General features: G+C 35.8%; 5 protein-coding genes across 6 annotated transcripts in view; 3 read left to right on the top strand and 2 right to left on the bottom strand.

The window, feature by feature from the left end:
- Positions 1-2: 2 nt before the first annotated feature.
- On the top strand, positions 3-3,641 carry LOC6557935 (protein terminus). The gene is made up of 2 exons (XM_001985636.3): positions 3-17; positions 2,529-3,641. The coding sequence occupies exons 1-2, from the start codon at positions 10-12 to the stop codon at positions 3,607-3,609; spliced, it is 1,089 nt and encodes a 362-aa protein (XP_001985672.2). The 5' UTR covers positions 3-9; the 3' UTR covers positions 3,610-3,641.
- Positions 3,642-4,649: 1,008 nt separating this feature from the next.
- On the top strand, positions 4,650-5,379 carry LOC6558447 (mediator of RNA polymerase II transcription subunit 11). Its single transcript, XM_001985635.2, has 2 exons — positions 4,650-4,780; positions 4,836-5,379. Exons 1-2 carry the CDS (start codon positions 4,708-4,710, stop codon positions 5,312-5,314), a joined length of 552 nt encoding a protein of 183 aa, XP_001985671.1. The 5' UTR covers positions 4,650-4,707; the 3' UTR covers positions 5,315-5,379.
- On the bottom strand, positions 5,325-6,916 carry LOC6558202 (nuclear fragile X mental retardation-interacting protein 1). Its single transcript, XM_001985634.2, has 3 exons — positions 6,709-6,916; positions 6,383-6,654; positions 5,325-6,322 (listed from the first exon to the last, which is right to left on the bottom strand). Exons 1-3 carry the CDS (start codon positions 6,892-6,894, stop codon positions 5,371-5,373), a joined length of 1,410 nt encoding a protein of 469 aa, XP_001985670.2. The 5' UTR covers positions 6,895-6,916; the 3' UTR covers positions 5,325-5,370.
- Positions 6,917-8,584: 1,668 nt separating this feature from the next.
- On the top strand, positions 8,585-10,136 carry LOC6558584 (ubiquitin-like-conjugating enzyme ATG3). Its single transcript, XM_001985633.2, has 4 exons — positions 8,585-8,802; positions 9,022-9,157; positions 9,213-9,403; positions 9,462-10,136. Exons 1-4 carry the CDS (start codon positions 8,731-8,733, stop codon positions 10,059-10,061), a joined length of 999 nt encoding a protein of 332 aa, XP_001985669.1. The 5' UTR covers positions 8,585-8,730; the 3' UTR covers positions 10,062-10,136.
- A 3,429-nt stretch (positions 10,137-13,565) lies between these two features.
- The window catches only part of LOC6557703 (nuclear hormone receptor FTZ-F1), a 42,881-nt gene continuing 28,969 nt past the window's right edge, over positions 13,566-27,477 (bottom strand). Inside the window, exons 1-8 of one of the 2 annotated variants that reach the window (XM_032742840.1) lie at positions 19,157-19,184; positions 18,820-19,037; positions 18,402-18,754; positions 17,949-18,005; positions 17,673-17,871; positions 16,259-16,517; positions 16,097-16,197; positions 13,566-14,418 (exon numbers count right to left, since the gene is read on the bottom strand). In XM_032742840.1, coding sequence (XP_032598731.1) covers positions 14,269-14,418; positions 16,097-16,197; positions 16,259-16,517; positions 17,673-17,871; positions 17,949-18,005; positions 18,402-18,754; positions 18,820-19,037; positions 19,157-19,169 — 1,350 coding nt within the window. In that variant the 5' untranslated portion in view covers positions 19,170-19,184 and the 3' untranslated portion in view covers positions 13,566-14,268. Of the gene's footprint in view, positions 14,419-16,096; positions 16,198-16,258; positions 16,518-17,672; positions 17,872-17,948; positions 18,006-18,401; positions 18,755-18,819; positions 19,038-19,156; positions 19,185-27,477 lie in introns of those variants that run through there. The other variant, XM_001985632.2, reaches the window with a different exon arrangement.

The raw sequence follows: 27,477 nt of genomic DNA, 5'->3' as shown, positions 1-27,477 counted from the left end.
GTAATCGATATGCGAAAGTAAGCTATCGTATTAAAAATTTAATAAGAAGAAATACTAGTTGTGACAATAATGCCAAATAACTACAGATAGTGGCGAGAAGTGTAGCAATTAAAAATATGCGTCTAATAATTCTAGACTATCGATATCAATTTGTCCATAAAACAGTATTTTTGCCATACTTGTGCTTTTTGTTAATTAGTGAAATTTGTTTTCCAAGAATGATTTACAGCTAATAAGTTTCGACATAAGCCTCATAGTCAACTGAGGTAATTTTGAGGAATTTGATGATGTCGCTTCTCTGATCTGGTTGTCAATATGCACATGATATAAAGTCGGTTTTCCTAACAGATCCGGCCGTTTTAAAAATTGCTTAGCACAAAAACCCTATCTTTTCATATTATTCGTATGAAAATTCAAGATAAACGTTGAAATTATACAATATACACCAAACCCACTTTCATATTAAAAAAAAATGTTAGGAAATACCATTTCTCGGCATTGCAAAGGCCTAATTTTTCACATTTTGAATATATTGAAATTCAACGAAAGCTTATAAAAAATATAAGGGTGAACAGCTCTTTGCTACCAGAACTCAACAGGGAATAAACAATTTTTGGAGATTCCAATATTTCCCCTAAATTTGTGGTCGTTGCCCTGGTGGGTCAGGGAAGTTGTACGTCTTTTCAGCCAATTATCTTTGGTGCAAACATTCATTTTTGTACCAGTTAAAGTTTGCTTTGTGATATTTAAAAAATTGTGTAACTTTTCTGCCTTAGAAGAATTAAGTTTGTTGTCATTATTGCTGTTTTGTTTTAAGTTAATCTATCTTTTTCCGATTTTGTTGCTGAAATTACTTGAGAGTGCTGAGCAATGGACAAATAATTACAATCTGTCCAGACAATGCTTTCCGACTAGTTGGTTATTTTGTGATTCAAATAATGTATAGAGTTGCTCCCCTGCAACTGCAACGTTTCTGAAATTTCGGCATTCCAAAACCTTACAGACGCATACAAAAAATTTTGACGTAACTCAATGAATCTAGCATAAGACGTATCTCGGGTAAAAAACAGTGTTCGGGGTATCTCCTAGTCAAACGAGGGGATATATCCTATGGCGTTCTTATTTGTTTTCATGTCTAATGCTTGGGAGTAATTGAAGGTTATTTAGAGTATGGAATTTCCCACAAGTGACGAAAAATACTGGGATATTCAGGTAGAAATTTTACTATCATATGCATACAGTGTCTCACAGCTTATTTCGGCAGTGTCTAGCAAAAATTTTAAAGTGCTATAAAGTTTAAGCAAAGAAACAAACGCAAAATGTATAAATGTCAATTTGTTTTATGTTATATCACGTTTGAAAAGGAAACTTCAGTTTTCATTAAAATATTAATTAATTAACTAAAATTAGTCAAAAACTGAAATCTTATCCAAAATACAGGTCAAATCTTATTTCGGCAGTCTTAGAAAAGTAATATATTAGGCGTATAAAAACTTAAATAAGGATGTTAACACTTAGTATGATATCATTTAGCCTTAATAACTTCCCCTAACCTATTATTCATGGAAGATACCAGCTTCCGGGTCGTTTCTGGACTGATTTTGCTCCACTCATCCAGCAGAGCATTCTTGAGATCGGATCTGTGATTCCGGATGGTATTTTCCAGCAGAGCCCACAAATTTTAAATAACATTTAAGTCTGGAGACTGGGCCTGTGGAATTATCTTGTGGGGGCAGTTCCAGATATGCCAGGACTGCACTGATCCGGACTTATGCTTGGCTGTTGTCCTGGTCGTTGTCGTGGTAAAAAATCTTGTTTGGTGCATTTCTGCCCTTGTCCTCTATCCGATTTTCGTCGACGAAGCGCCGAATGATGTTGAATACAGTTGTGGTGCTTAGATTTACCATTTTAGCTATTTGGCGATGTGAATATCCAATCTTTAAGTGTTCCAGGATGAGATTCCGTTGCTCAATGGTAGTCCGTTTGTCCATAGTCCTTGGTGGCTGGTGGCACCCGAGATGCAGGATATAACTAAACTGACTACGAAGGATTGGTCTACTTATTCTGAAAATAATCAACCTTACGTAAAAAATCCGGGTTTTATGGCACCCAGGTGTCCATAATGCCACTATTGGAAATAAGCCGTGACCATAAATTAAGGTACTTTTTTACATAACCCGGCCCAGCCGGCGGGAAAACCCCAGTTTATGGGGGTCATATAGTCATTATGGTGGTTAATATATGTACCTGCAATAGGTCTTTGGAATTTTTGAAAAATATTGTATTATTAGTTTATGGCAGGCAATTAAAATTTTTGCTAAGACACTGCCGAAATAAGCTGTGAGACACTGTATATCCTAAAGGAAAGAATTTGCAAGGTCTGGCAGGTAAAGTGACAAATATGGTCCTGAGCAGGTACCTCTCATTATTTCATATCAGCTTTGTCGGCGTATGTAGTTTTGCGTGACATTTCTATACAATCTCAATATCACATCACATCCTCATGTCAGTCAATATTTAATTTTCAGAATGTCAAGTCGCAACCATTCGCGCTTCATATTTGAGATGATGGAAAATATGCGGATCTTTCGCCATCAGCGTTTCGGGGTAGAATGTCCGACCTGTCTCAGTCGCGTACGGGCAGACGAGCCCTATAGACATCATTGGCTGGATGACAAAGCTGATCAGCACATTAAATTAGGATTGACAGAAAAGCTCCTGCTCAAGCGCATCGAACGGGAGCACATTGAGACCTTTTTTCTGTGCGATGAGAGTGCAGTGGGACGCACTAATGAATTTTTGCTGGAAGCTGGTATGGAAGCCGTGCCACAGCTATTGCGCTTTCTTAGCTACGAGGCCACTCGGCTGGAGATAACCGTTGGGTTCTATGTAGAAGCGACCAAGCAGCTTATGTACTACGAGAGCATACCTGTTGTAATAAACCATTATTTGGATATAAAAGATACGGTGGACATGGTGTTTTCGGTATTACTTGAGAAAATAAGCAACTATGTGCTGATGAAGCAACGAGTTCCACTGGAGGCATGCACCATAAAGCGCATAAAACTTCTTGTAAAGCGGCAGTGGAACGAAAAACTCGAGCTGCCATTGCAATACCGTCTAAAAAACGACACAAAGTTTTTAAATGCCAACGACGCATCAGCTGTGGACCTTGCGTTGCTCACCGACAGCTACATGAGCAATGGACTCTTCACCGACTCATTAAAAGTGAATTTATACTGCTTGCGTGTGTGCGCAAGCACAAAGGAGCTCTATGCGGTTCCATATCTGCTCAGGAGCGAGGATGTGGCAAACACACCAACATTTCTTATTCTATCAGATGTAGAAGGTGAATTTCGCGGCATGCATGAAATTCGAAATTTGCGCCGATTTCTGAGAGCAGATTCACAGGACCATTCATTTGAGTGTCGAAAGTGCAAGATGCATTTTTCTGATCGCTTACAGTATACATTGCATAAGCAAATCAATTGTGGGAGTGGCTTTATGGTTTGGCACATTGACCGGGATTCAACGGAGTTTTATGAAAATTGTTTATTGCTGCCCAGACAGTTCTTCAAATTCGCATGGTTTGGTATTGGGAATGAATAACAGGAATTTATTATATTATTTTTAAATTTGAATTGTGTCAAATAAAATTTATATCAAATACATATTGAAACACTTAATTGCAATATTTAAACAAGTTACAAGCACGCCATCAATTCGATAATTTCGGTACATAAAAAAATTCAATTCGGCAGTCTTTTACGAAATTCGGACTCAACTTTACGAATACATTGTTAAGCAAAAAAAAAAAGAGAATTCAATTTTACCTTTGAGAAGGAATTGGATGTTGCTTATGTGTGCTTATGCTTATTACTGTTTTGCATGCTCTGATTGTCGATTTGGACAGGACGATAGAAATCGGAAGCAATAAAGACGAGGAAATTAAAGAAAAGAGGGTTGAGATGATTAATGTGTATACAGAGCAACGGAGAATAAATTATAATTAGCCAAAAGTCATGGTATACAAATTCGACCTTCTTAAATCAAATAAGTTATAATTATAAATTTTTTATTTTTCAATGAATGGTTTTCAATTTTGACATTTCTACCACCAGTACTCTTGGCATAATCTTTTTCACCAAATTCGGCAGACTTGCTCGAAAAACTTCTTGGCTAGACGAAATTGTCTCTTGTTGCATTCGACATCCATTTATTTATTTTTTTTTTTTGTGTCATTTAATGCAGTTTCTTGTTGCCTTCTTAAATACTGTTTATTTAAAATAAAATAAATAATAAAATTGAAAACAATATTTTCTAGTTACATTCGTGATTGTCCGCGATTTAAAATTTTGTAATTTGTATTCTCCGCCCTGAGATTGTTTACATTTTCGCAGTGAATGTCCAATATTATCTGTGGTGGTCAGAAAATATCGTTAAAACTGAGTGCATCCATATGAATTATTAACATCCCCTAGTGATGTGAAATGTTTGTGTAGCTTTTTGTGTGGTCTAAATTTACAGATCATTATTCATTATCGAAAATGATTAGCTTCGCTCTGTGTGAATCCAGAATTAAAGTGAATGACAGAGGTACATTCAAAGATGTCGGCGTAATGGGAGAATGGTCAAAACACAAATTATAAATCTGCAACACTTTACTCAAAAGTGATTAAAAAAAAGTAGAGTTGTCTTCATTTTAAAATGAATCCATTGGACAAAATACACGCATTAGATGAAATCGAGAAAGACATTATACTATGCATGCAGAGTGCAGGTAAGACAGTCAAATGTGTATTTATACGGAAATCTAATTTGGTTATCTCAAAAAGGGCAAGCGTTGCAAGAGCTCGGCAAGGAAAAGTCTTCACAAAAGAGTGCCGAAACGCAGTCACAACAATTTTTAAAAAGCCTATCTAGTGTTGAGTCCAAGCTCTCTGAACAAATCAACTACCTCACACAAGTATCCACCGGTCAGCCGCACGAGGGTTCCGGATACGCGTCCGCCAAAGTCTTACAAATGGCCTGGCATCGCATACAACACGCACGCTCCCGGGTACGAGAACTGGAAGAGACGAAGGCCAAACACTCGCATGCCGCCAGACAACAACAGAAGCGGCAGCAAGAACATGCAGCCGCACAGCAACAACAGCAGGCTGCCGCTGCAGCCGCGGCTCAGCAACATCAGCAACATGCTTCTGGTGGTGGCGTTGCCGGTGCAGGAGCTGCTGATGGCGGTACAGCGGGTATCAGTAATAGTGCTGGCGGTGCAGTTAGCGCAGATGCTGGTGGTGGCCTGCCAACAAATTAATTCAAAACGATTTCAATTAAATTTATATTTATTTTTTATACGCATTACACGTTTGCTTAAGCGTTCACATCTTTGCTAATATTAATGGTTTCAGTCGTGAGAGAAATTGCGCTACTGCCAATGTCAAAGAAGTTTTGTTCGCATACGTATCGCACACATTGCAAGAGGACATTCCGTTCGTGACGTATATCAGACGCCAGCAGCTTTGACAACATTGTATTTTGCTTGCTCGTCTCACGCGCTCGCTTGTAATTTAGGCCATAAATGGGTTTCTCGCGTCCAGAACTATGCCTAGTCGTTGGTCTTGAGCTCCGTTCAATTTTATCAGTTGATGATTTTAGTTTTTGCGGTGCACTGGGAGCTGAAAATGCTTCAACTTTTCTTTCAATGGGTAATTCTTCAGGTCCTTCATCTGATGAGCTGGAGACATTCATTGAGTCTGTATCTACTAATGTCTTGGCAGAACATTCTTGCGTAAGCTCCACCAACATTGTTTTGATTTGTCGTTGCTCTTTCGTTGTGTCTATACTAATAATTGAATTTACTACAGTTATAGGCGAATCAACTACTTCTACAGTATTCTCTGCGTCTATCGGTTCATCATCATCATCGCTGTCCGTTCCATACATGCCCAACATGTTACTCAATGCATTTTGCTTGGATTTGACTTTTGCCTCAATGTGCTCGTAGTCTGTCATTCGACTGGTGCCTGGGAAAATGGGCACTAAGGTTGGATTAAGATAGACGGCATCCTCGAGTAGCGAAGTATCTCTTTTTTCCTGTTCCATTCGTACCTTTTGCTGTTCAATTTGCCCAACTGCCATTTTTACAGTACGCCGTTGCCTTTTAGTTTGCGTTTTGCGATCATTCGTATTTGTTAGTGGACCGCTGCGTCGTCGGTCGCCCGATTTAGCAAAATGTGGTTTAGAAGATTCCAATCGTTCACCTCGTTTCACGCGCTGCTCCTTTGCGCGTTTGGCTTTTTCAACATTGGTCGCAGTGGGAAACCTGCAACGCCATAAATAGTATTTAATTGTGTATACACTTAATCTAAATCTTAATAATAACCGTTTGCATCGTTCTGCACGCCAAGCAGAAATGTCCTCAGGAGTCCACACTTTCCTTACGGTTTTGTATAAGCCTGTTATGTGATTTGCCTCAATATGTCGCTCCATGACACTGGCCAAGGCCACAAAACTACAATCCTCAGCGGGACAGAACTCATGCTGATCCAAATGTCGCCTCATGTCATGGTCTGTGGCCAACTCCATGCTACAGTTGGCACAATGTTCGGGTGTCGGCGATGGTGTATATAATGTTGTTGGAGCCTTGTTGGTATCCTGTGATCAAAGCTGAAGTAACGCATTTTTACTTAAATGTGAAATTTGTCTTACTTGTTGATCATGTTTAATATATTTTGCGGGCACAGTGCTGCCACGTGCTCCATACATGGGGGGTGGCTGTTTGGTGCGTGGAAGCAGTGTCATACCACATGGAGTTAAGTAATGCAGGTTAATCCTTTCGGGTTCTTTCTTGTTTCTATTGAAATTTGGCGAAGGCAGAAGAAATTTTGGACCCATTTTGTCTTTAATATTTATGGCATCTCGTAGATAGTGATGATTATAAAAATCAAAGTATCGATTTGTTCGATATTTGCAAATTCGTACTCGATGTTTTCTTTCTGTATGTATCACCACAATACAAGAGACGTAAAAACGACTATGAACTTTCAGGCACCAGCCTCAGGAATACACGAGTGCGATTGAAATAGAATGAAAAATAAATAGGGGTGGTTAAAGAGATTTGCTGAGTGTGAAAGGGATGGCAGACGCTTTGTTTTGTTTTGCCTGTCTGACAGCACTCGGCGGTAGTTCAAATCACTGAAGAATTTGTAAAATATATAATAATGAAATAGATTCTGCAATCTTTATTTGCAACTACGCATATAAAATATATTGATCGTATTGTCGTCCTATGCTCTCTCCTCTAGGTTGCCTGTGCTAAGAGTGATGACATGAACCCAACGCAAGGGCAAACGCAGGTCATATTTGCCTTGCTTTCACTGCGACAATTTTATCTAGTGAAGACCTGATCTCATCACGGGTGCCACCAGGTAGAGACTTTTTCTACTAGGTCCAAAAGATATCTTAATGTCTGCGATAATAACAACAACAATGTTAGTGGACCGTGCACAACCTTGGATGAGTGTGAAGGCAACATAAAACTGTTTTATTTTTGAAAATTCCATTATGAGTCTCCGTATGCGATAATGTGTGAGTGGCAAAATGTGCACTTGATTGAAATTACAAAGCGGATCGGGCTATTGCGCAGACCTAAGTGCACTCAATTTTCATTCGACTGCCTCGTGGTAGGACCTCCAACTTATTGGTAGGTTTCGTAATTCGCCCATCCCTGAATTATAAAATTATTGTTATTATTCAAATGTATTTTAAAACAGCCCTTAATTCCTTGAAATATCAACTGTTCGTGACATTGATGTTCCCATACTTTTTATAACATCAATAAGGAGTCCGATAAGTCATCGCAAACACACGATACAGAGCGAATTTCTAAAATTCACTACATACTCTGCGAATGTTGAAAGTTCAGAATGTGTAGATACAGAAACTTTACATTCTGTACACGTTCCAAAATGTAACAAATGTTGATAGTGGAATCGGGCTACAAGTGTGGACAATTTTTGCTTAGATCAACTGTACTATTGTGATTATCGCAATAATTGGCAATATTTTCTCAAATGTATTGAAGTAAATATAGAGAGTTATCTGTTCGACATTTGGAGCATTGCCAAGAGCGATTTTGCAATTTTCTTTTAATATTCCTAAGAGCAAGAAATGATACACAATTTTTGAGAAAATGGACTTTATTTTGTGTTTTATCTATTATCAAGTATTGAACGATGAGTTTAAGGAGTACATTAATAAATAATTATATGGCTTAAACAGTAAAACGCATGATACTCTTGCCATCACAAGTGCTAAAAGGTATCACTCCGTGTCCGTGTTGAGTTGCATTGCCCAAACATAATTACTTTTTCAAAAGCTCTGTATCCCTCATTTAAAAAAAAAAATACTAATGTTTTATTGGTAACTATAACATATATGTAGTATATAACATCACCTGCCTCATAAGGCTTAGAACAATATGCAGACTTTGATATTTGACTTAATATAAATATTTTTGATATTTAACAGCAGCAACTCTTTTTTTGGGAACATATAGCTATTTTCATTATTGAATCTCTGGTAACACTGGCACGACTGCACTGCAGTGTTACACAGTGAACACGCATAGCAAAATAGAGAAAAGAAGTGAAATTAATAATACATATTTGCTTAGCACGCATTAGGTCTTACCGTAGTAGAAAAACAAAGCAAATACTCATATTATCAGCAATGCAAAGCGTGCTAAATACAGTAAAAGGCAAAGCGCTTAATGTGGCAGAATATTTGACACCAATTCTAAAGGCAAGTATTAACTTATGTTTGATTAGTTGAGTCCCAGGATTTATGTAGCTTTAATAAATAATTTACTTTGTGCAAACTCACAATACAATAAATACACAAAATATTATTTTACTTAAGTGAATTTTTACTTATTAATACATTTAGTGAGGGGCGCTGACGCGTGCGCAGTGTTCAACTGTCCATTATTGAGAAATTAATCTTAAAATTATTATTAATTAGGAATCGAAATTTCGCGAAACTGGAGTCTTAACACCAGAGGACTTTGTGGCAGCCGGTGATCACTTGGTGCATCACTGTCCCACTTGGCAGTGGGCAGCGGGTGATGAAAATAAAACAAAGCCATACTTACCAAAAGGTAAATGCAAATTATATGTTCTACAACAAATTATTCAGACCTTATTAAAATGTAGATAAACAATTTCTGATAACACGCAATGTGCCATGCTATCGACGCTGCAAACAAATGGAGTATGTGGGGGAAGAGACTCTGGTAGAGGAGGAGTCCGGCGATGGTGGATGGGTGGAGACACATCAATTAAACGATGACGGCACCAATCAACTCGATGACAAAATATGCGAATTAACGCTAGACGAGAGCAAGGTATCAAATTAAATAGTACTTACTAACAAAAATTAGAAAACTTATGGTCTTTATTCAGGACGAAATGCACACTCCAAATTCCGACAAGATGTTGCCTACAGCGGCAGCAAATGACGAGAATGATGACGATGATGAGGCCATTGACATGGATGCATTTGAAGAAAGCGGCATGCTAGATCTTGTTGATCCCGCAGTCGCCACCACAACACGAAAGCAAGAGGCAGAAACACGTCCATGCAACACAACAGCATCAGTTGTTGCAAGCGAGACTGCTAGTAGCGGGGACTCCGTATTACGCACGCGCACCTACGATCTGCACATCACGTACGATAAGTACTACCAGACGCCTCGGCTATGGGTGTTCGGCTACGATGAGCAGCGGAAGCCACTTAATGTGGAGCAAATGTACGAGGATGTATCGCAGGATCATGCCAAAAAGACTGTTACCATGGAATCGCATCCCCATTTGCCAGGTCCCAATATGGCATCGGTGCACCCCTGTCGCCATGCTGATATTATGAAAAAGATCATCCAAACTGTTGAGGAGGGCGGCGGCCAACTCGGTGTACATTTATATTTGATCATATTTTTAAAATTTGTGCAAACAGTTATACCAACTATTGAATATGATTTTACGCAAAACTTCAACATGTCCTAGAAGCTTGGTTATAAGCTACCTTCACGCAATACAACAGCAATATAATAAAACAAATTACTCATTATAAAACCATAATCCACGGTGCAAGTTCCACACGAATATTCTAGGTAGTGGTTAGAATTAGAATCAGAAAAAGTAGTAGCATCCTATATCATTGACAATATCTACTGAGTATCTACTGTTGACCAAGATGAATCGATATAGTCATACCCGTTCATCTAAGCTATGACAGACGTACATATTTTTGAAGCAATTATTGCAAGAGATTTTTATACTGACAAGTATATACTAGCGATTTTTTGTCCAATATGAAATAATATAATATTCTGTGAAGATTCATTATACTATATATATATGTGTTATATGTAGCTTGTGAAATGTCTCTCTTGTAAGAACGTGGGCGGTGAGCCTATGCATATAGTGGCTTACGCGAATCTGAACTGGGAATCTGCTGTCATATAACCACATGAAAAGTCGAGTGAGCCGTTGGCGTATATTTCTCGGAGCAGGCAGGAAAACGGGACTGAAATGTGCACTTTTGTCTTTGGCTGTAATAGACACGAGATTTTTAAACTGTTGTGCGAAGTCATTTAGTGTGTGTGTGTGTGAGTTCGAATTGGCTAAATGGTAAAAGGATTTGTGCCCGTTGTTTTCTGTGTTACAACTTAGATCGCCCATTATATTTTTGGAAAGTCCTTGTGCAGTACTATCTAAAATTTCGTTGAAAATTAGCAAAATACGAGTCACAGGCACTGGAAAGAAACAGAACCCCTGAACCGCGGAATCAGAAATATTTGTGTTCCACAGTTATCGGCAGTCGTATGAATAACAAAACGAAATTGTAAGTATCAGCATCGTTTTGTTTGCGTCATATTGGCTTTATTTTCAGTGGTCCAGAAGCAGCTGCTTCAAATACACACGCAGAGGGAATTCTAATTTTCTCATTAAGTGTGTAAGGCATTGAGGAAACGTTCGCGACTCCATTCAGTATAAATATATTGTTGAGCAACATTACTAGTCCCACAGCTTTAAAGCTACCTTAATAAAACTATAAACATAGTTTTGCTACAATCGATAATGATTTGGGTCGGCCACATCGGATAATTATTTCATAAAATTAGCAAAAGCAGTATTGTTTGAAAAATAAGTTATTTTGTGAAAGAATTGTTTGTTACAAAGATATTCAAGGCACTCTCTAATTACTTTTAACCTGTATTTTTATTTTACTCCTAATATTTTGGCATAAAATGATCAACATCATAAAAATATTATATACATTTTTATTACAATTTCCAAATAAGTACCCCGGTAACAGGATTCATACGTGCTACGGACTTGGTTAATTCAACTCGACCGCATCTAGATAAACCACTAATATATATATATATTCATTAGCTAAATATGGTTGTAAGTAATTATAAGTATTTTTATATAAGTAAAATCATTGTAAATAAGTGTATGTACCAAGAATGTTAAGTCTCCACTGCATCTTCTTTTACCTTATTCAAAATCCAAAGAGCAAAATTGTTATTTTGCATTATTTAAACTTGACCTTATTATTCAAAAGCTGCAAAAAAAAATACACAATTTGAGACTAATATTACCTGCTAGTATGGTTATACGAGCTTCAGAATGTCAAAAACGTTGTTTCTACAGAACAGCCAGATTTTTTTTATATAATTACTTTTTATTATTTTTTTTTTTTGTTGGTTGGTTGGTTGCTCGTTTCGAAACATCTCTGAGATGCTATTAATGTGTTAATGTAATAATAATAAACATAACGATTATGCATGTAGTTTTGTGTAGCTAGTGGTGTTTTGTTTTTATTCCTCTGGTTGGTTGCTTCAACAATTTAAAAACTTAAAACGGCTGTGTGGGGGTATGTGGTGTGTACTTCAATATGCATAATAAGCTTTTATCCAAATATAACTTCCATTTATATTTGTTATACTTTGTTTTACATTTTTTATTTGTTTTATTTATATAGATATATATGTATTATATATATAAATAAAACAAATAATGTATATTATATATTTATTTTATTATATTTATTATATTATGTTTTCTTAATAATTAAAATCACTTTTCATTTGCAATAACAGGTTCACATCGTAATCAATTTTACAATAAACATACTTAACGTCATTGCCTATATAATAAGACCCATTACACATTTTTACTTCATGCAGAACCGCACAGTATGTCCCATATATATATATATATATATATATATCTTTCTTTAACTTGTTTTAAAAAACACGTTACCACTTACGTTAAACGTAGTACATATGTACATATACATAAATATGTATAACGCTCAAATCTTATCCTAACCCAAATTTTGCTCATTTAATTTCACTTAATGTTTCCTTTAGATATTATACATTTTACAATACATACAGAACTAACATATACATACATGAATACCTGGGGAGGAACCTACAAGGATTTTTATCTTTCGGTATTTGTATGACTCGCTTCTTATGCCCACGACTCTTGCGTCTAACAATAATATTCAAAACATGCATAAATTTAGCTTATTTATTATCTGTTAAAATTATTATTTAAACATTTTTTACATGCTGCCTTTAATTTTTTAATTTTACTGCACTTAATTTATGTATGTGGGTTTAATTTTATAAGGTACATTTAGTTTAAGCGCAATGCCAAGAAAACTGAGGCCTTCATAAAAAAATTAATTTTGCAAAAAAAAACAAGTTAAAATACATTTTTAAAAATTTTAGCTAACATATATAGAATAATATTCGATCCAAACAGTTTAACTTGATTTTTTCAAACTTGTTTGTTCTTTCAAGCTACTATCCCCCTTTTCTACTCATATTTCTGAACTGAACTGAACATCCAGTTGTTATTTCTACTGAAAAGAATTTCGATTTTTATTATTGCCCATTTATTGGTTTTAGATTTTCAATATTCTTTCAGAAAGAGCATCCATAATTTTGACATTAAATGTGTAATAAATCGAAGGAGATATACATGAACTTAAACGATTTCAAAAAATGTTGGTACTAAATTTGTTTTCCATGTAGTAAAAACAAAAACAAACAAGATTATGTTGGTTGGAAAAAATATTTTGTAAGCTACTTTGCATTTGGCATAAATTTTTAAACATGTAATTACTTTAGATTGGATAACGGTTTCATATATATGTTCAAGGATATTCAAGCGCTTGTACTCTTTTAACATGCATTTGCTTCTCAGAAATAAAATACAATATGTTATGGGTTTACGGTTAGTTTCTTCTTTTTTTTAGAAATAAGCAGCTTTATACGTTAAACATTAAAACAATAAAATTACAAACATTCAAACTTTGTAATATACCTATGCTATAATTATTTATAATATCTCATTGTTTTTTAAAGAGAGTTTCTTGCTCTGGTTTTCGATTTTGTTGTTGTTTTCCTTTGATGAAGGTAGTTGTTTGCATTGTTTTTTAAACATTAGACTTAAAGACAAAAAATGTACAATAATTCATTTAAATATAGGTATATGTGTATTTGTAGTTATACTTTAATGAACACCTAAAACGTTTTTTATTTATCATATTCTTTGCTTTAGTTTTTCTTTTTAGAGTAGACGCAAATACTATGTAAGACAATTGGCGCGAATAATAGCAGGTAAAACATATAACAAAAGTTTTATCTGTAAGAGATATTTTAACATATCTTACATGCATATAAAGAAAGAGGGAGGGTAGGGGACAATGTTAAAATTACTCAAATTTTCTTTACATATTATTTATATATACAAATATATATATCTTTAATTAATTCAATTTGTTATGATCTGTGTTATGTTCTAAAGAAAGGTAGTTTTGCGTAATTTACTTTAGTTTTGTTTTTGAACTGCTTTATCAGAGGACACGGCAAAGAATTAAAACAACTTAAATTAAGACAAATTAATTATTTAAACATACAAATAAAGCTAGTCATAAACATAATAATAATAATAAACATTGAATCAACAAATGTGTGTATGTGGTAGTTGGTTGTTGGTGGTAGTGATGATCTTTCTTCCTTATACATACAAATATTCATATTTCCATCATATATGTATAATTCATGTTCTTCGCATGGCAAACAAGACTTCATTCTTTTCTTTATATTTTTTGCGATTGTTTGCCGTTTTCTTTTCTTTTTTTCAAATTTTTTTTTTCCTGGAATTGATTAAGCTTGCTGCCTGCTTACACTTTCCGCTTTGCATGCAGCATCTCCATGAGCAGCGTCTGTGTGGGCGCACTGCCAGCACAATGCTTTGAGTAGAGATGTTCCTCTCCCCGTGCGGCCATTGCGTGAATTTCTGGAAGGATGTTCAGTAGCCTCCTGAATTTGTCCTGCAATAGAAATGTACATTTTTGTTTATATGACCATGGCAAAGGCAGTGAGAGTTAACTCAGACCAAACATTTGGGTACATGCACAATGTTTTGAAAAGAAAAACCTTGATAAATGTCCACTCTTCTTATTAAGTTGCGTAACATGTATGTAACAAAAAGTAATAGAATCTCCAATCTTATGGTATAAATCCATTTCAATATAATTATTATCGGACTATAAGCACAAAAACTGATCAACAATCAATAAATTTTGTCAGGTAAGAAGATGCACACCATTGACTAAAGCTCTCCGCTTGAGTATTTTTGAATGTATGTATTAATATAAAAATACTTATGTGCTATTATGAATGCTCTTTATGGCTGGGTACAAGTAAAGAGTGCGTGGCGTATGTTAAATGTTTGAAAAGTCATGAGTATATGAGACGGGAAAATAGAAGCTTTGGATTGTGCAGAGCATAATCAACAGAATCAACTCGATCTTGATAGTTATTATATTGAGGAAACCATAAATCAGGGCAGTATTCAAGAATAGAACTGAAGGAGAAAAAAATTGGAAAGGATATTTTTAATAATTTATTTGGTATCAAAAAGAACTCCAAGATACGCGTTCAAATTGATATTGTTAATTATATTGGGTGGTAAAAATAGACTGACAATAAACTTTAGAAAGAATCAAGATGCAACTGTTTGGCAAAGCAATAAAACTGCATATAATTGAAATCATCCGGTTGATGAGTATAATAACCAGGCGATCGGTGTCTGGCAATAATATACAATATATATAACAATATGAGAATGTGATAATATGACGGAAGGTCAATAGCTATCGAGAATCATTTTCGAGGTAGTTGACCAAATCAGCGCTTCTTGAGTCTGGCCTCTTAAATAGGAGGATCTGAACAAGGAAGGGAATCTTAACAATTAAAAGCTCATGGTTGACTGGGTTTAATACTGATATCAGTATATATACACATAATCTGTATGGGAAATGTAAAATTCACCAGCGAGATAAATTTCAGAAAATGTCTCAAGCTGGAACTATTCGTAATGGAGCCAAGTTCGAGAAGGATGCCAAGTAATTGAAAAAAGAGTTTGTATAAAAGGGAACAGCAGATAAATTTCCAATGTATCTGTAATTTGAAAGGTAAGACTTACAATATCCTACGCCCAAGATAAATTTAAAAGTATAAAGAAGATAGTTAGGGAAATATAAAGCGCTTCAAATTAACAAAATTATTATCTTCTTCGAGCTAAATTATTCTCGTAGCACATGGAGAGTTAGAACAGAAAGGATTAAATAGGCTACAGAACATTTAGTCTCAGAGATCGGCATATTCAAGCAAGTGGATAGACAGTCGGAAATGGCTTTAACGAATCAGCAGAGAATAATGGTATATTTATATGTGTTTCTTATGAATCTTATGATTCGTCCATCTACCTGTTACATAACTATAATTTCCATTTCAAATAAATTATATTTTATATAGTTTTTAATAGGTAATTAGGAAATAACAGAAAATAATTCCTGTGCGATGTCAGCAACAAAAATAATGGGATTTGACTTTTTTAAATATAAATGTTGGTCAGAAGACTCCAATCTGCAGGGTGCTTTCTTGATTAAACTTAAACTACATAATTGTTGAAATTTTCTGTTCATAATACACGAATACACTCACATTAACTGAGGGATAACACGTCAGTGTATAATCCAGCAGCGCGGCCTGAACATTCTCATGACCCTCCAAGACGGTCTTCTTGTTCACAATGCCTCGCACATCTGGAATAAGAAGCAATTTATGACAACCCGTGAGCGGCAATCTGTCGTACAAAATACTCACCTGGATTTAGCAGTATTAGGAATTTCATGCAAACATAGTCGCCCATATCAAACTTCAGTTCCTGCAGCTTATTCTGCAGTTCGTTGAAATAGTCACCAAGCTGTGGCACACCCAGTAGACCAAGACTCATCAAATTGAAGACCTGACCGTTATTCAGCTGAGTCTCATCGGGCAGACCGTTATGAATGCGATGATGCAAATGATCCAGCACGAGCATATCGGACCAAGAATGCTGAAGCAGCTTCATCTGATCGTCAACCTGCAAATAGTGGATCCAAGTGAGATTGAAATATTAAATAAATGTACTTGATTCTTTAATTAATGTAGGCTACTTATAATATATATATCACCCTGAAATTGTGATTCATACACTTGAATGTCATGGAGCAAACAGAATGATAGTTTTGAGCGTATGTGCAATCGATCAATCCGTGCTTATGCACATAATTATTGGGTCACATACAAACACAATATACATTCGGGTTTGAGTGAAAATTGTGTGATCATTGCAAACAGCTCTGTGATTCGGATTCTCAGACGGACAGAGAGCATGGCAGACATTGCACAAAAGTAGAGTATATAAACATATTCTCTCTATCGAAAGTTAGTTAATTAATTAATACGTGTTAATTAATTAATAAGTTAATTAATTATATGTGGGCACAAGGGGCGTGGTCGTCTTACTATTATACATTTGATGCCTCTCAAATGTGTTAAATAATGATCTGGCCATCTCGATTCTTTCTAATGGATTTATATATTGTACACACTTACCTACTAAGTAAGTAAGCGCTATTATAAACAAAAACAATTTGTGATCGAATCACAATAAAATTTACTTATCATAAGGATGGAAATTCATTAAATCAATTTCCTATACACATTTTACAGAAACCCGCTTTGCTTGATGGGGCTGGCTTTTGATTTCAGCACGCGTTGCGTTTTTCTCTGTCTTGGCTGTGTTTCAAGTCGTTCTTTCTCTTTACTTTTGTGTGAGAGCGGCATCGCTCAGTTGCGTCACTGACGAGCAACATCGACGCCGACGTCGCGTCGCAGCCGCTGTCATCGCTGCTAGGTCTGACTGGTTCAGCTTTGGTTGCTAAGTAGGTCAGACGCCAAATGAAATCGAAATTCAATGCAGATTTAAGTACCCGTCATCGCAGTCACAGTCGCGGCCGCAGCGCTGCTGCTCCGTAGCCGTGTGCGTTGTTGGTTTACGTTTTACATAACTTGCTGCAGACTTGGCCCCTAGCTTAAAAACTGGTTGTGGTCGCTTGTGACTGGCGATTGCCCGGTTTGTGGTTGTGTGGTTGTGGTTGTAAGTAGATATATATGTATGTATGTACACGTGTCCATGTATTTATGTGTCTGCATGTATGTTGAATCGCATGTGTATGATTTATGTTTGGCATACCTTTAAATCCTTAAAGAAGACGGTGTTTCTTGCCCAATCCACTTGTGAGAATAGATTCTGATCAAGCACTTTGCACATTAACTCAAAGAGATCCACTTCAACTTGATTGTACGTCTGCTTCTGCAGTAGCGCAAAAAGTTGCGTTTGCCATTCCCGATCATCGATCGATTGCACAAACTCGCGTATCATTGGTGAGACCCTAATAATAATAAAAACAAAGCACTCTTTTAATAAGAAAAAATCCATCAGGAGCTTTCGTAACTTGCAACTGCTCACCTCAGTGGCTCAATAAGCGCGTCTGCAGTGCTCGATGGATGTGTGCCAGAATCGAAGCTTTAGTGTGAGGTAAAAATACAAATATTATAATAAATAGATGAGTCTAAATTTGCGTTAAGAGAGTTTACTGTGTCAATAATGACGATTCTCAAATAACTAACAGTAAATATCACTCTAATTTGAGACAATTAGGCAATAAATAATATTAAGTACTAAACAGTTTTAAGATTACTTTTGGAGAATAAATGGCTAATAATCATGAATTCATTTTAGAGCCATTCCCGAAATTTTGATCTTTAGTCTGTTCTCAAATCAAAGATGTTGTTGCACTTACAAAAAAATAAAAATAAAACTGGACTTTTTCGGTTGCTATATATGTAGACGTGATATATACATATATACTAATTATTTGCGTGGATTCGGTTATTCTGAATAATAGTTAGATGTAAATACCACAATTTCGCTTCGGCTGAGTTCTGTAGAGATCCAGTGCCGATTTCGTGGCAGCTGCTGTTGCTGTTGCTATTGCTGCTGTTTCCATTGCGTTGCAGGCCATCGGTGACGTTGTTGTTGCCACCAGTATTGGTGCCTCCTCCACCACCACCCCCTCCTCCACCGCTTCCGCTGCCTGTGCCGTTGTTGTTGTTGTTGGTGTTGCTGTTGCCATTGCCAAGTGAGGAGCCACCATTGCCGTTGCCGGCATTGATCGGCGTGGCTATCACACCGCCCCCGCTCGCATTCACCTGACCCAAGGCAATTGCAATGGGGCTGGGTGATGAATCTGGCGATTGTGTGAGTGAGGATACCTATATAAAAAGAAAAAAGCATATCAGTGAGTCTGTTTCAGTTGCTTGTTCGATCCCACACTTACCTGAGGTATTTGAATTTCTTGCTTAATATTCATATTTGGATATGCTTGCTGATAGCCCGGCGAGAGAGGCGTCGGCTTTATGTCCGTGCCCATCGAACTGCGCAACGCCTGCAACGCCAATTGCCGCTGACGCATCACTTGCAGTTTTCGCGCCCGATCCCGTTTGTACATGGGTCCAAATTTATTGCGACCGCCACGCATCCGGTCCGCTCGAACCGCTTTAAGAATACAGCATATCAATAGATTTATTAAATAGTCACACATTAAATATATTAAAGTATTTAAGATTAAAAGTTAATAATAAGTAAAATGACTTGCACAATAATTTTGAATGTACCCACAGTTTCCATTTGTGTTTTGGAAAAGACTCTCGAGCTCATGGAAGGCAATCAGAGAATACCGAGCAATTTTGAGTTGTAGCTTTAGGAGTCATGGATCTGAATTTTCAAAAAAAATATTCAACGATATAGTCTACTACTACCGAAAGGATGTTCTGCTGTTATTGTTGTACCCATCTAGGACTTATAATTTTTTCATTTATTTCTACCGCAAACTAATTAAAAATGGGTAGAAAAAAATTAAGTTGTGCAAAAGTATGTAGCAGGTCGAAGAAGCATCCGATTATATAAGATAATAATAATAATAATTAATATTGTTTATGACGTTCAAAAGCAGAGTCGATATTTATATGAGCCCGCCGATCTTAAAGATTATATGAGCCAGAGTATTCAACTTTTTTTGTATAAGACGCGCATATTAAGTTTATTTCGTTTTTGGATCAGTTTCCCCGTTTGGAGAATATCGGTACAAACCGATAACAATTCGTAAACATATATTCGGGTGTACATAACAATATCCATCTGTAAAAATTTAATCAAAACAGTTGAGAAACACGGGTGGAATATTCATATCACATTTACATATATACATATAATGCATGCAAGCATAAGTTCATTCATACTTGCCTACATCATTATTTCTAATAACTAAATAAAATAATAAGTAAGAGCTTCGGTTTCGAGATATCGTAGACAAGCTCTCCCGACTAGCGCATTCTAATATTAGGCATACCCCTAGGTCTTTAAAGAAATCCTTTAATTTAAAGTGAAGGAAAGTTATTAGTAGGTCGAGGAACACTTGGCGAGATTTGTTTTAAAATTTCGAAAGAAATATAGCTTTTTATCCATTTGCCTGACATCCAGTAAGCTTGGCATAAAAATCGAACACTTTTGCCAGCACGGACTTATGCATATATATCAACTTTCAAAACTCATTGGAAATATGTTACCCTTTTTTAACAAGGACAAGCTAAGAACGAAATGCAGATACGTGTTAGTAAAAAAAACTACAACAAAAGTGAGAGTTCGCGTACTTATACAGATATCTTATACAAAACCCTATCTTGTACAAAGGTCTAAACGCAACAGCATAAGCCACATTTTCCGGAAAATCAAATATGTAAAAAATGGAAATGCATCTATAATTTGAATATCTAAAATAAATGATATGTATATAACTATAATTTATACATATTCACGTTTAACATCGAACAAATTAACTTCAAAAGACATACAAATAAAGAAATAAATAAATATAAAATTCATTTTCTATTTGTGGCGCCATTTCTGCTAGTTTCTTTCGAATCCCGTCTAAGATTTAAAGAAGGAATTCTAAATCTAATCTAATCATTTCTCATTTGTTGTTGCTAATGCTCTTAAGCATGGACTAAGTAATCTAGCACACTGCTCTTGCCCACGTGTAAAAAATGTTGGTATTATCATTTCTTTTTTGTATTTTGAGAAGCACTTGCAAAAATTATTGGTTGAAGTTTCAGATTTACACGATTCTAAATTTAACAGTACATATCAAGTCTTCAGAATAGAAGTGGAAATGTAATTTTTGTTTATCTCCACCTTTTAATACCTTGAAGCACAAAGTGTTATATAAACTTCTGCATTATTTGAAAGTTTATATAACACTACGAATACAATTTTGAAAGGCAGCTTAAGACAGAAAATAAATTGCAATTTTTTTCCAGTACATAATGAAATACTTTTTTCTTTTTACAATAACAAACTTTATGTTTTGCTTTATAATGTTTGCTAAAGCAGAAAAACATTTTGAGAGCCCTGATCATTTAAAAAAAAAAACAATATTTTTTACATTGATCACCTTATAGAAAAAGCCCCAGAAATTAGTTGTGTCATGCATATGGAGAGATTGGCTAGCTCTTTGGTTAGTAGATTTCCTTCTCATTTTTCGACTACACTATACTAAGGTAGATCGGATAGGGGGCTATCGGCAACAATCTGATACAAATTTAGAACCATAGAGAATTTGTAAAAAAAAATAGGCGAATAATTCAATGAGATTAAACTCAAATTAAAAAACACGGTGATCAACGTAGAAACCATGTGATAAGTTTTTTACTTCATCTGTAAGACAATGCTGGTGTGTGATCACAACAAGGGTTGTCATTATTGCTCTGTTCCTAAAATTTTGTTGTAGTGGGAGTTCCATATATATTGTCATAGAATGAACATCTTGTAATATTTCATTTTTGGATATGGATCACCGATATCACCATATATGTAAGAAGGTAATTCCTGACTTTGAGCACGCCCAGTACTTTTCCGTTTTTACATTTTCTATATTCAGTTAAAAAAAATTGGGAATTGGAAGCAACGTACCCAAAATCCTTAAACTGAATGAAAAACTAAAAGGTCAACAATTCCAGCGCTGTTTTCAATCTTAGAGATGATTTCAAAAATTTAAAAATCATGTCTTTGTACATCTTTCGAACACCATTACGGGTGTTAGGTTAATAGGTTAGGTAATATTTTCTCCAGGAGGTCGAATTTATACAGATGTCTGTTGGCCCTTTATGGTGCCTGGTGTCCGGCTGAGCAAGACATATTTAAAACAAATATTTCTCAAGCATTACGTGTCGCTTATTCAGGAAATGTTGGATGCTTTTAGTCTTCTCTTCATTTGCTTTTACAGAAGTCATGGTAGACAATCTGCACCCCCTTCGCCAAGTGGCCAATGACGCTTTTCTCAGAGACGATCCTTTTCTTTGTTAGTGGTTGTATCTTTGCCGATGAACCTTTCTGCTAATGCGATTTTTGTGTATTGCTTTTGGAGATACACGACGACAGAGCCATAACAATTGTCAGGCAATCGATTTATCAATTATTATGATCCGCATCGATTTCCACCTGAATAACGCTCTAATATGTCAAGAAAGAAACATACTTATATGTGGTGATAAAGATAAAAAGCTTGTTCATTCTTTAAGGAGAAACAATGGTCCCTCTCCAGTAAATAATAACTCGAATCGGCCGTACAGGATCAATAAATACACTTTATGTGATTCTTATTTCCTGACAACATTATGTTATCCTTTGCAAAGCTATCAAATTTGCTGAAGATACATTTTCGCTCGATTGTTTTTTATGTTTTATCCTCGAAATACATATTAAAAAATTATAGAAATATAGTACAACGTTCACAATAGCTCATCTAGTTCTAGAAAGCCACATTATGGTTACCCATTTTAAGACAAAAAATATTGTACCCTGTATGGATTTAAATAAAAAGCAGATATAAAAAGGAAATTAATGAAAGACGTTGAAAGACATTGTGGGGTGGGTTTGACGGCAGGTGGTGTAGTTTCTAACATACTAACGCTGTCTCACTCACACAACAGACAAATGCATATGTATGTACGAACGAGACCATTAAATATGCATTTCATATGCAGCAGTGCAGCAAAACAAAATTGCAGTCGTTTTTGTTTCTCCTAGAAACAAGTAACTGTAATTTAGGTCAAGCGTATTGTTTACAAATAATCACGCGCGTGTGTGAGTTTGTGAAACAAATACATATAAACACACACACACACACATCAAACAAATGCATAGAAAATTGGCGCTTGCTGCTCGTAAGCGTCAGCGTCAACGTCGCTGCCATCATCAGCGTCTGCGTCAGCGTTACAGCGCACAGCGTCACATGTCCAAACGCACGAGAGCGCAAGAGGGCTCTCTCTTGTGTTGTGTTCGCGCGCTCATTATGCGGCTTGCGTGTTGCGGCTGGCATGGCATGGTATGGTATGCCATGGCATAGCAACTCAAAAAGCTTTCTATTACGACATTTGCTCGCCAACTCTTTTACACGCATACAAGCACACACATAAACACACTCTGCCGCATTAGACAATTTTGTTGAATGGAGTAGGTCAAGGACAGTTTTGTGAAAACTGGGACAACATGCGCATTGTTGTTGCCGTCGTCGATTGAAACTCTTGCTCTCTCTTTCTCTCTCTTTCTCTTTTTCGTTGTAAAACTCTCACTCTCTTCTTGTTGCTTGTTGGACGAAAGTGAGCTTGTGTTTATTTTGTTTGTGGGCGCGCTTGCAAAGCAAAGCAAAGCTAGGCATCTTGGGGCAAGCCAATTTATATTGAGTCTATGCGGTTCGTTACGGATTTCTTCTCTCAACGTATTCGTTTAGTGGGCTGCGTTTACTTTTATGCAACGCTAGCTAATACACAATCATTTTACTATTGGTGTAGGCGGCAGGCAGAGCTATTCTTCTGAGCTTTGATAAATTTAAATATGTTTCACATAAATATATGCAGCAGTTGTAAATGTGTTAACAGCACTCTGGCTAAGCTCCTGATAAAGGGCATCTCCTATCACCTATTATCATATCATAAGCAGTGACTTCATCTCCTGAGCGATTCACGAGTCCAGCGATTGACCAGCTCATTTCCGCAGATATCTTTTTCTTTTCAATCGAATTTATTGCCATATTATATACGAAAATTGTTAAACTATCGGTGGTCTTAGTAGCAGTTTTGCTTGTTTATTTCTTTTCCTTCTATATCCTGACCAGGAAAAAATCAATAAATGAATGGCCTGATAGTTCTTATTCGTTTAGTGCTTGTGCACCCACACTCCGGCAAAGCCAAAAGTATACATTAATGTAGGTCAATGGTGCGTATGAGTAACAATTGTTGTACTTCTTATGCTTATGTTTGCACATATGTAAATTAAAGAGGACAGCAAAGAAAATAGGATTTTAGGTCTTTAAGTGATTGGAGAATGAAAACCGTTTAAAACACACTACTATGGAAGTAATTTGACATTTGTTCAAATCGTAACTGGTTGAAAATCGAATTGCCAATGGCTAAGTAGCGTACAGTTCAAGTGGCAAATGCAGACAGACAGAAAAATATGCAATAATAACAATAACAACCAGAGCAGCGCACAGTAACAACATGTGGCCAGCTAGGCCATGTGAGTCATTCGTCGTCGATTTCAGTACCGAATTTCCATCGCTTGAGGTTGACAAAAGGCAGAGGGGCACAGACACTAAACCAATTCCGTGCCGTCGTCTAAGTTTAAATCAAAGCTGCCACAACACAACACCAAAAAGTGCCGTAAATATAAAAGCGTTGCGCTTGGCAAAGAGCGAAATGACTACGCTCAATGCTCAATGCTACTGCTATTGCTGCTACTGCCGCTGCTGCTGCTGCCGCTGACGAAAGCGTCAAGAGATTACGACAGAGCGTCAGCTTCAGCAGCAACTACAACTAAAACGGAAGGACGGAACGAACGAACAACGACCACTATGGCAAATCGCTTGAAATAATTCACTGAGTATTAAAAATAAAAAATATAAAAAAAAAAACGTGTACAGCGACAACACCAAGTACAAAGCAAAGCGCAAAGCAAAGCAACACAGCGCTCTCTACATGTTGCATTGATTGCACTTATACAGTCACAAGTTTATATTTATATATCACGTGCACGCACACACACAGACGCTGCGGAATCTAGGTCATGAGCGCAAGAGATGGCACTATGGTCCAAGTGCGCCAAAGTGCAAAGGAGATGGCAATACGACTAAATACATACATATGCATGTTACAAATAAACTTATGTGAAGCTTTTATTCATGTCTGTATGTGTGAGAATAAATGCGAGAGCGAACGCGCTTCTCATTGCATGTGTGTGTGTGTGTGTGTTTGTGCGTGTTTGTTTATTTGTTTGTGTGTGTGTTTTTTTGTTTGTGTGTGTGTTTTTTTGTTTGTGAGTGTGTTTGTGGGTTGTGTGGTTTTCAGTTGAGGCAGAATGGGCAGCGGCAAAGGCTAAGTCAAACTAAAAACAAAACTAATTTTTGTTTTTCATTTTAGAGGAGACGGAGGACGGGAATGGTTGGTATACAACCGTTACAAAATAAACGAGAGGGAAAAGTTATTTTCAATGTGCTGAAATTTATATTCCAATCCATTCAAAGCATTTGATCTAAAAAAAAAACAACAGAAAGAAAAAAATCTAAGCAAGACTTTGTGAGAAGAGCACGTTGCGAGTACCTCGCAATATTGAGTCAAATATTAGATATTTTTTAAATTATGTGGAATACAAGGACTGAAAGTATTGATTATGGAATGCACTTTCAATTCAGAAAAATCGTCAAAACAATTTTCGTTAGGAATACGGGATAATTAAACATTCTTATTTTTGTCGCCTATGATCATGTCTACTCTTGTTTACTTTGGGAATAGGTAGAATAACATAAACCATAAAATCTAATAGAGATCATGCAATTGAAAGAAGCAACGCATATTATTACACATGCGATTGTTATCTATAATGACTCAGATATCTCCACTCTATTTAGTATAGATATATATTGTGTACATATATTTATTTATATAAACACTTTTCACACTTTTCCACACTCGATATTAAGAGCACTTTGCATAATAATTAACGGCAGTTGGTTGTCAATTTTTAGCCCCCCCTTCCACTCTCCTCATCCTCTCTTGGCTCACTCTATGGCCTATTTGCATAGGCCTCACACTTTGAGCAAATGATCGTACAAATGATAAAGTACAAAAAATTGCGCAAAGCATATGAACAAAACTCAACAAAAAAATATTACAAAATTCAAACAATGTTAAAAGAGCACGTACACAGACACAAACACACACACACGCACATCGAACAAGAGAGAGACAGAGAGAGAGAGAGAGAGAGAGAGAACGCTCACTCACTCACACTCACTCTTACACTCTCGCAAACGATTTTAAAAGCTTGAGCAAAGTGAACACACTCAAAGCGAGACGGAGCGAAGCTTACAACAGCAGCTCAGCTCAGCTCGCATGACTCAACTCAACAAGCAAGCGGCCCTTTTGTATATTCTTTTACACTACAAAATTTTTATTTCAATGGAAATCCTTGTGATATTTATATATCAGTCATTAAATAAAAATACTTTTAAAATAAGAATAGATTTTTTACTAAAGCGCTTTAAAGTTTTCATAAATATCTTTTATTTAAAAAACTTATTGACAATCGTAACAATGTTGAAAAATTATTTCTTTTGAGGCCTATGCGAAGTCGAAAATGCTTTCCACACCATACCATAAATTTCAGCGTCCGACACTCCAACTCATTCCACTCAGGGTAGGGCTTGTCAATAGTCACGAAGACGTTATCGATAAAATGGAAATAAACTCGATATGCGTATAGTATAGGAGAACATTAGTTCAAAATTTTGAGTCTCTAGCTATTATATTCACGGAGGTCGGTGTGTGCACACAGCCGGATAAGCGGACGCACACACAGAGGACATCTAGAACTACTCGGCTTTTGATGATGATCAAAAATATTTATGTACTTGTGGAGTCGGATATGCTTCCTTCTGCCTGTTAACTACATTTGAACAACTTCATAATCCACTTTTTAAATACTTGCAATGGGTTCAGAGCATAAAAAAAATAAAATGAACTTTTATCTCTGCTTAAAATGTATTATATACAAAACATCAGAGCTGAGTACTGGGTATACCGGGCGCACTCGCTAATGATTTCAGACTTTATCTATATATGTTTAAAAGATACTTTATATTCATACTGCTTTATTTTGAAATGAAAATAGAAATTATATATTTTAAAAAAAGTATTACATTAAAAAAGACTAACAATTTCACTTAAGCATTTGAGGATTTTTCTTGATTTTCTATTTTTTGTTTCGTAAATTTATAAATAATAAGGAATATCGATTTAATTTCATTGGTCGCGTTTTGTTCGGCGCTGCCTATATTGCCTATATGTATACATATAAATATATATAAATATATATATACATGTACATGTATAGATATACAAATACAAACACATATACATATACATATACATATACATATACATATACATATACATATACATATACATATACATATACATATACATATACATATACATATACATATACATATACATATACATATACATATACATATACATATACATATACATATACATATACATATACATATACATATACATATACATATACATATACATATACATATACATATACATATACATATACATATACATATACATATACATATACATATACATATACATATACATATACATATACATATACATATACATATACATATACATATACATATACATATACATATACATATACATATACATATACATATACATATACATATACATATACATATACATATACATATACATATACATTAAGCCAATGCTGATATCAGTTGAGAATTATAAGCTTGAAGTAATTGTTACAATATCCTTGCGCACTTATCATGTAAATATTTGTA

This window comes from Drosophila grimshawi, unplaced genomic scaffold, assembly GCF_018153295.1.
Source record: "Drosophila grimshawi isolate 15287-2541.00 unplaced genomic scaffold, ASM1815329v1 contig_78, whole genome shotgun sequence".
NCBI classification, from domain to species: domain Eukaryota; kingdom Metazoa; phylum Arthropoda; class Insecta; order Diptera; family Drosophilidae; genus Drosophila; species Drosophila grimshawi.
The sequence above is the reverse complement of the archived record's forward strand: the minus strand, read 5'-3'. Positions and strand labels throughout refer to the sequence as shown.

Bases quoted from the DNA above. Each gene is read 5' to 3' on its own strand.
- LOC6558584 (XM_001985633.2), top strand. From the start codon at position 8,731: ATGCAAAGCGTGCTAAATACAGTAAAAGGCAAAGCGCTTAATGTGGCA. The intron at 8,803-9,021 runs GCAAGTATTAAC...ATTATTAATTAG, and splicing joins ATTTGACACCAATTCTAAAG to GAATCGAAATTTCGCGAAAC. The intron at 9,404-9,461 runs GTATCAAATTAA...GTCTTTATTCAG, and splicing joins TAACGCTAGACGAGAGCAAG to GACGAAATGCACACTCCAAA.
- LOC6558447 (XM_001985635.2), top strand. From the start codon at position 4,708: ATGAATCCATTGGACAAAATACACGCATTAGATGAAATCGAGAAAGAC. The intron at 4,781-4,835 runs GTAAGACAGTCA...TATCTCAAAAAG, and splicing joins ACTATGCATGCAGAGTGCAG to GGCAAGCGTTGCAAGAGCTC.
- LOC6558202 (XM_001985634.2), bottom strand. From the start codon at position 6,894: ATGGGTCCAAAATTTCTTCTGCCTTCGCCAAATTTCAATAGAAACAAG. The intron at 6,655-6,708 runs GTAAGACAAATT...CTTTGATCACAG, and splicing joins ATATTAAACATGATCAACAA to GATACCAACAAGGCTCCAAC. The intron at 6,323-6,382 runs GTTATTATTAAG...ATGGCGTTGCAG, and splicing joins CGTGCAGAACGATGCAAACG to GTTTCCCACTGCGACCAATG.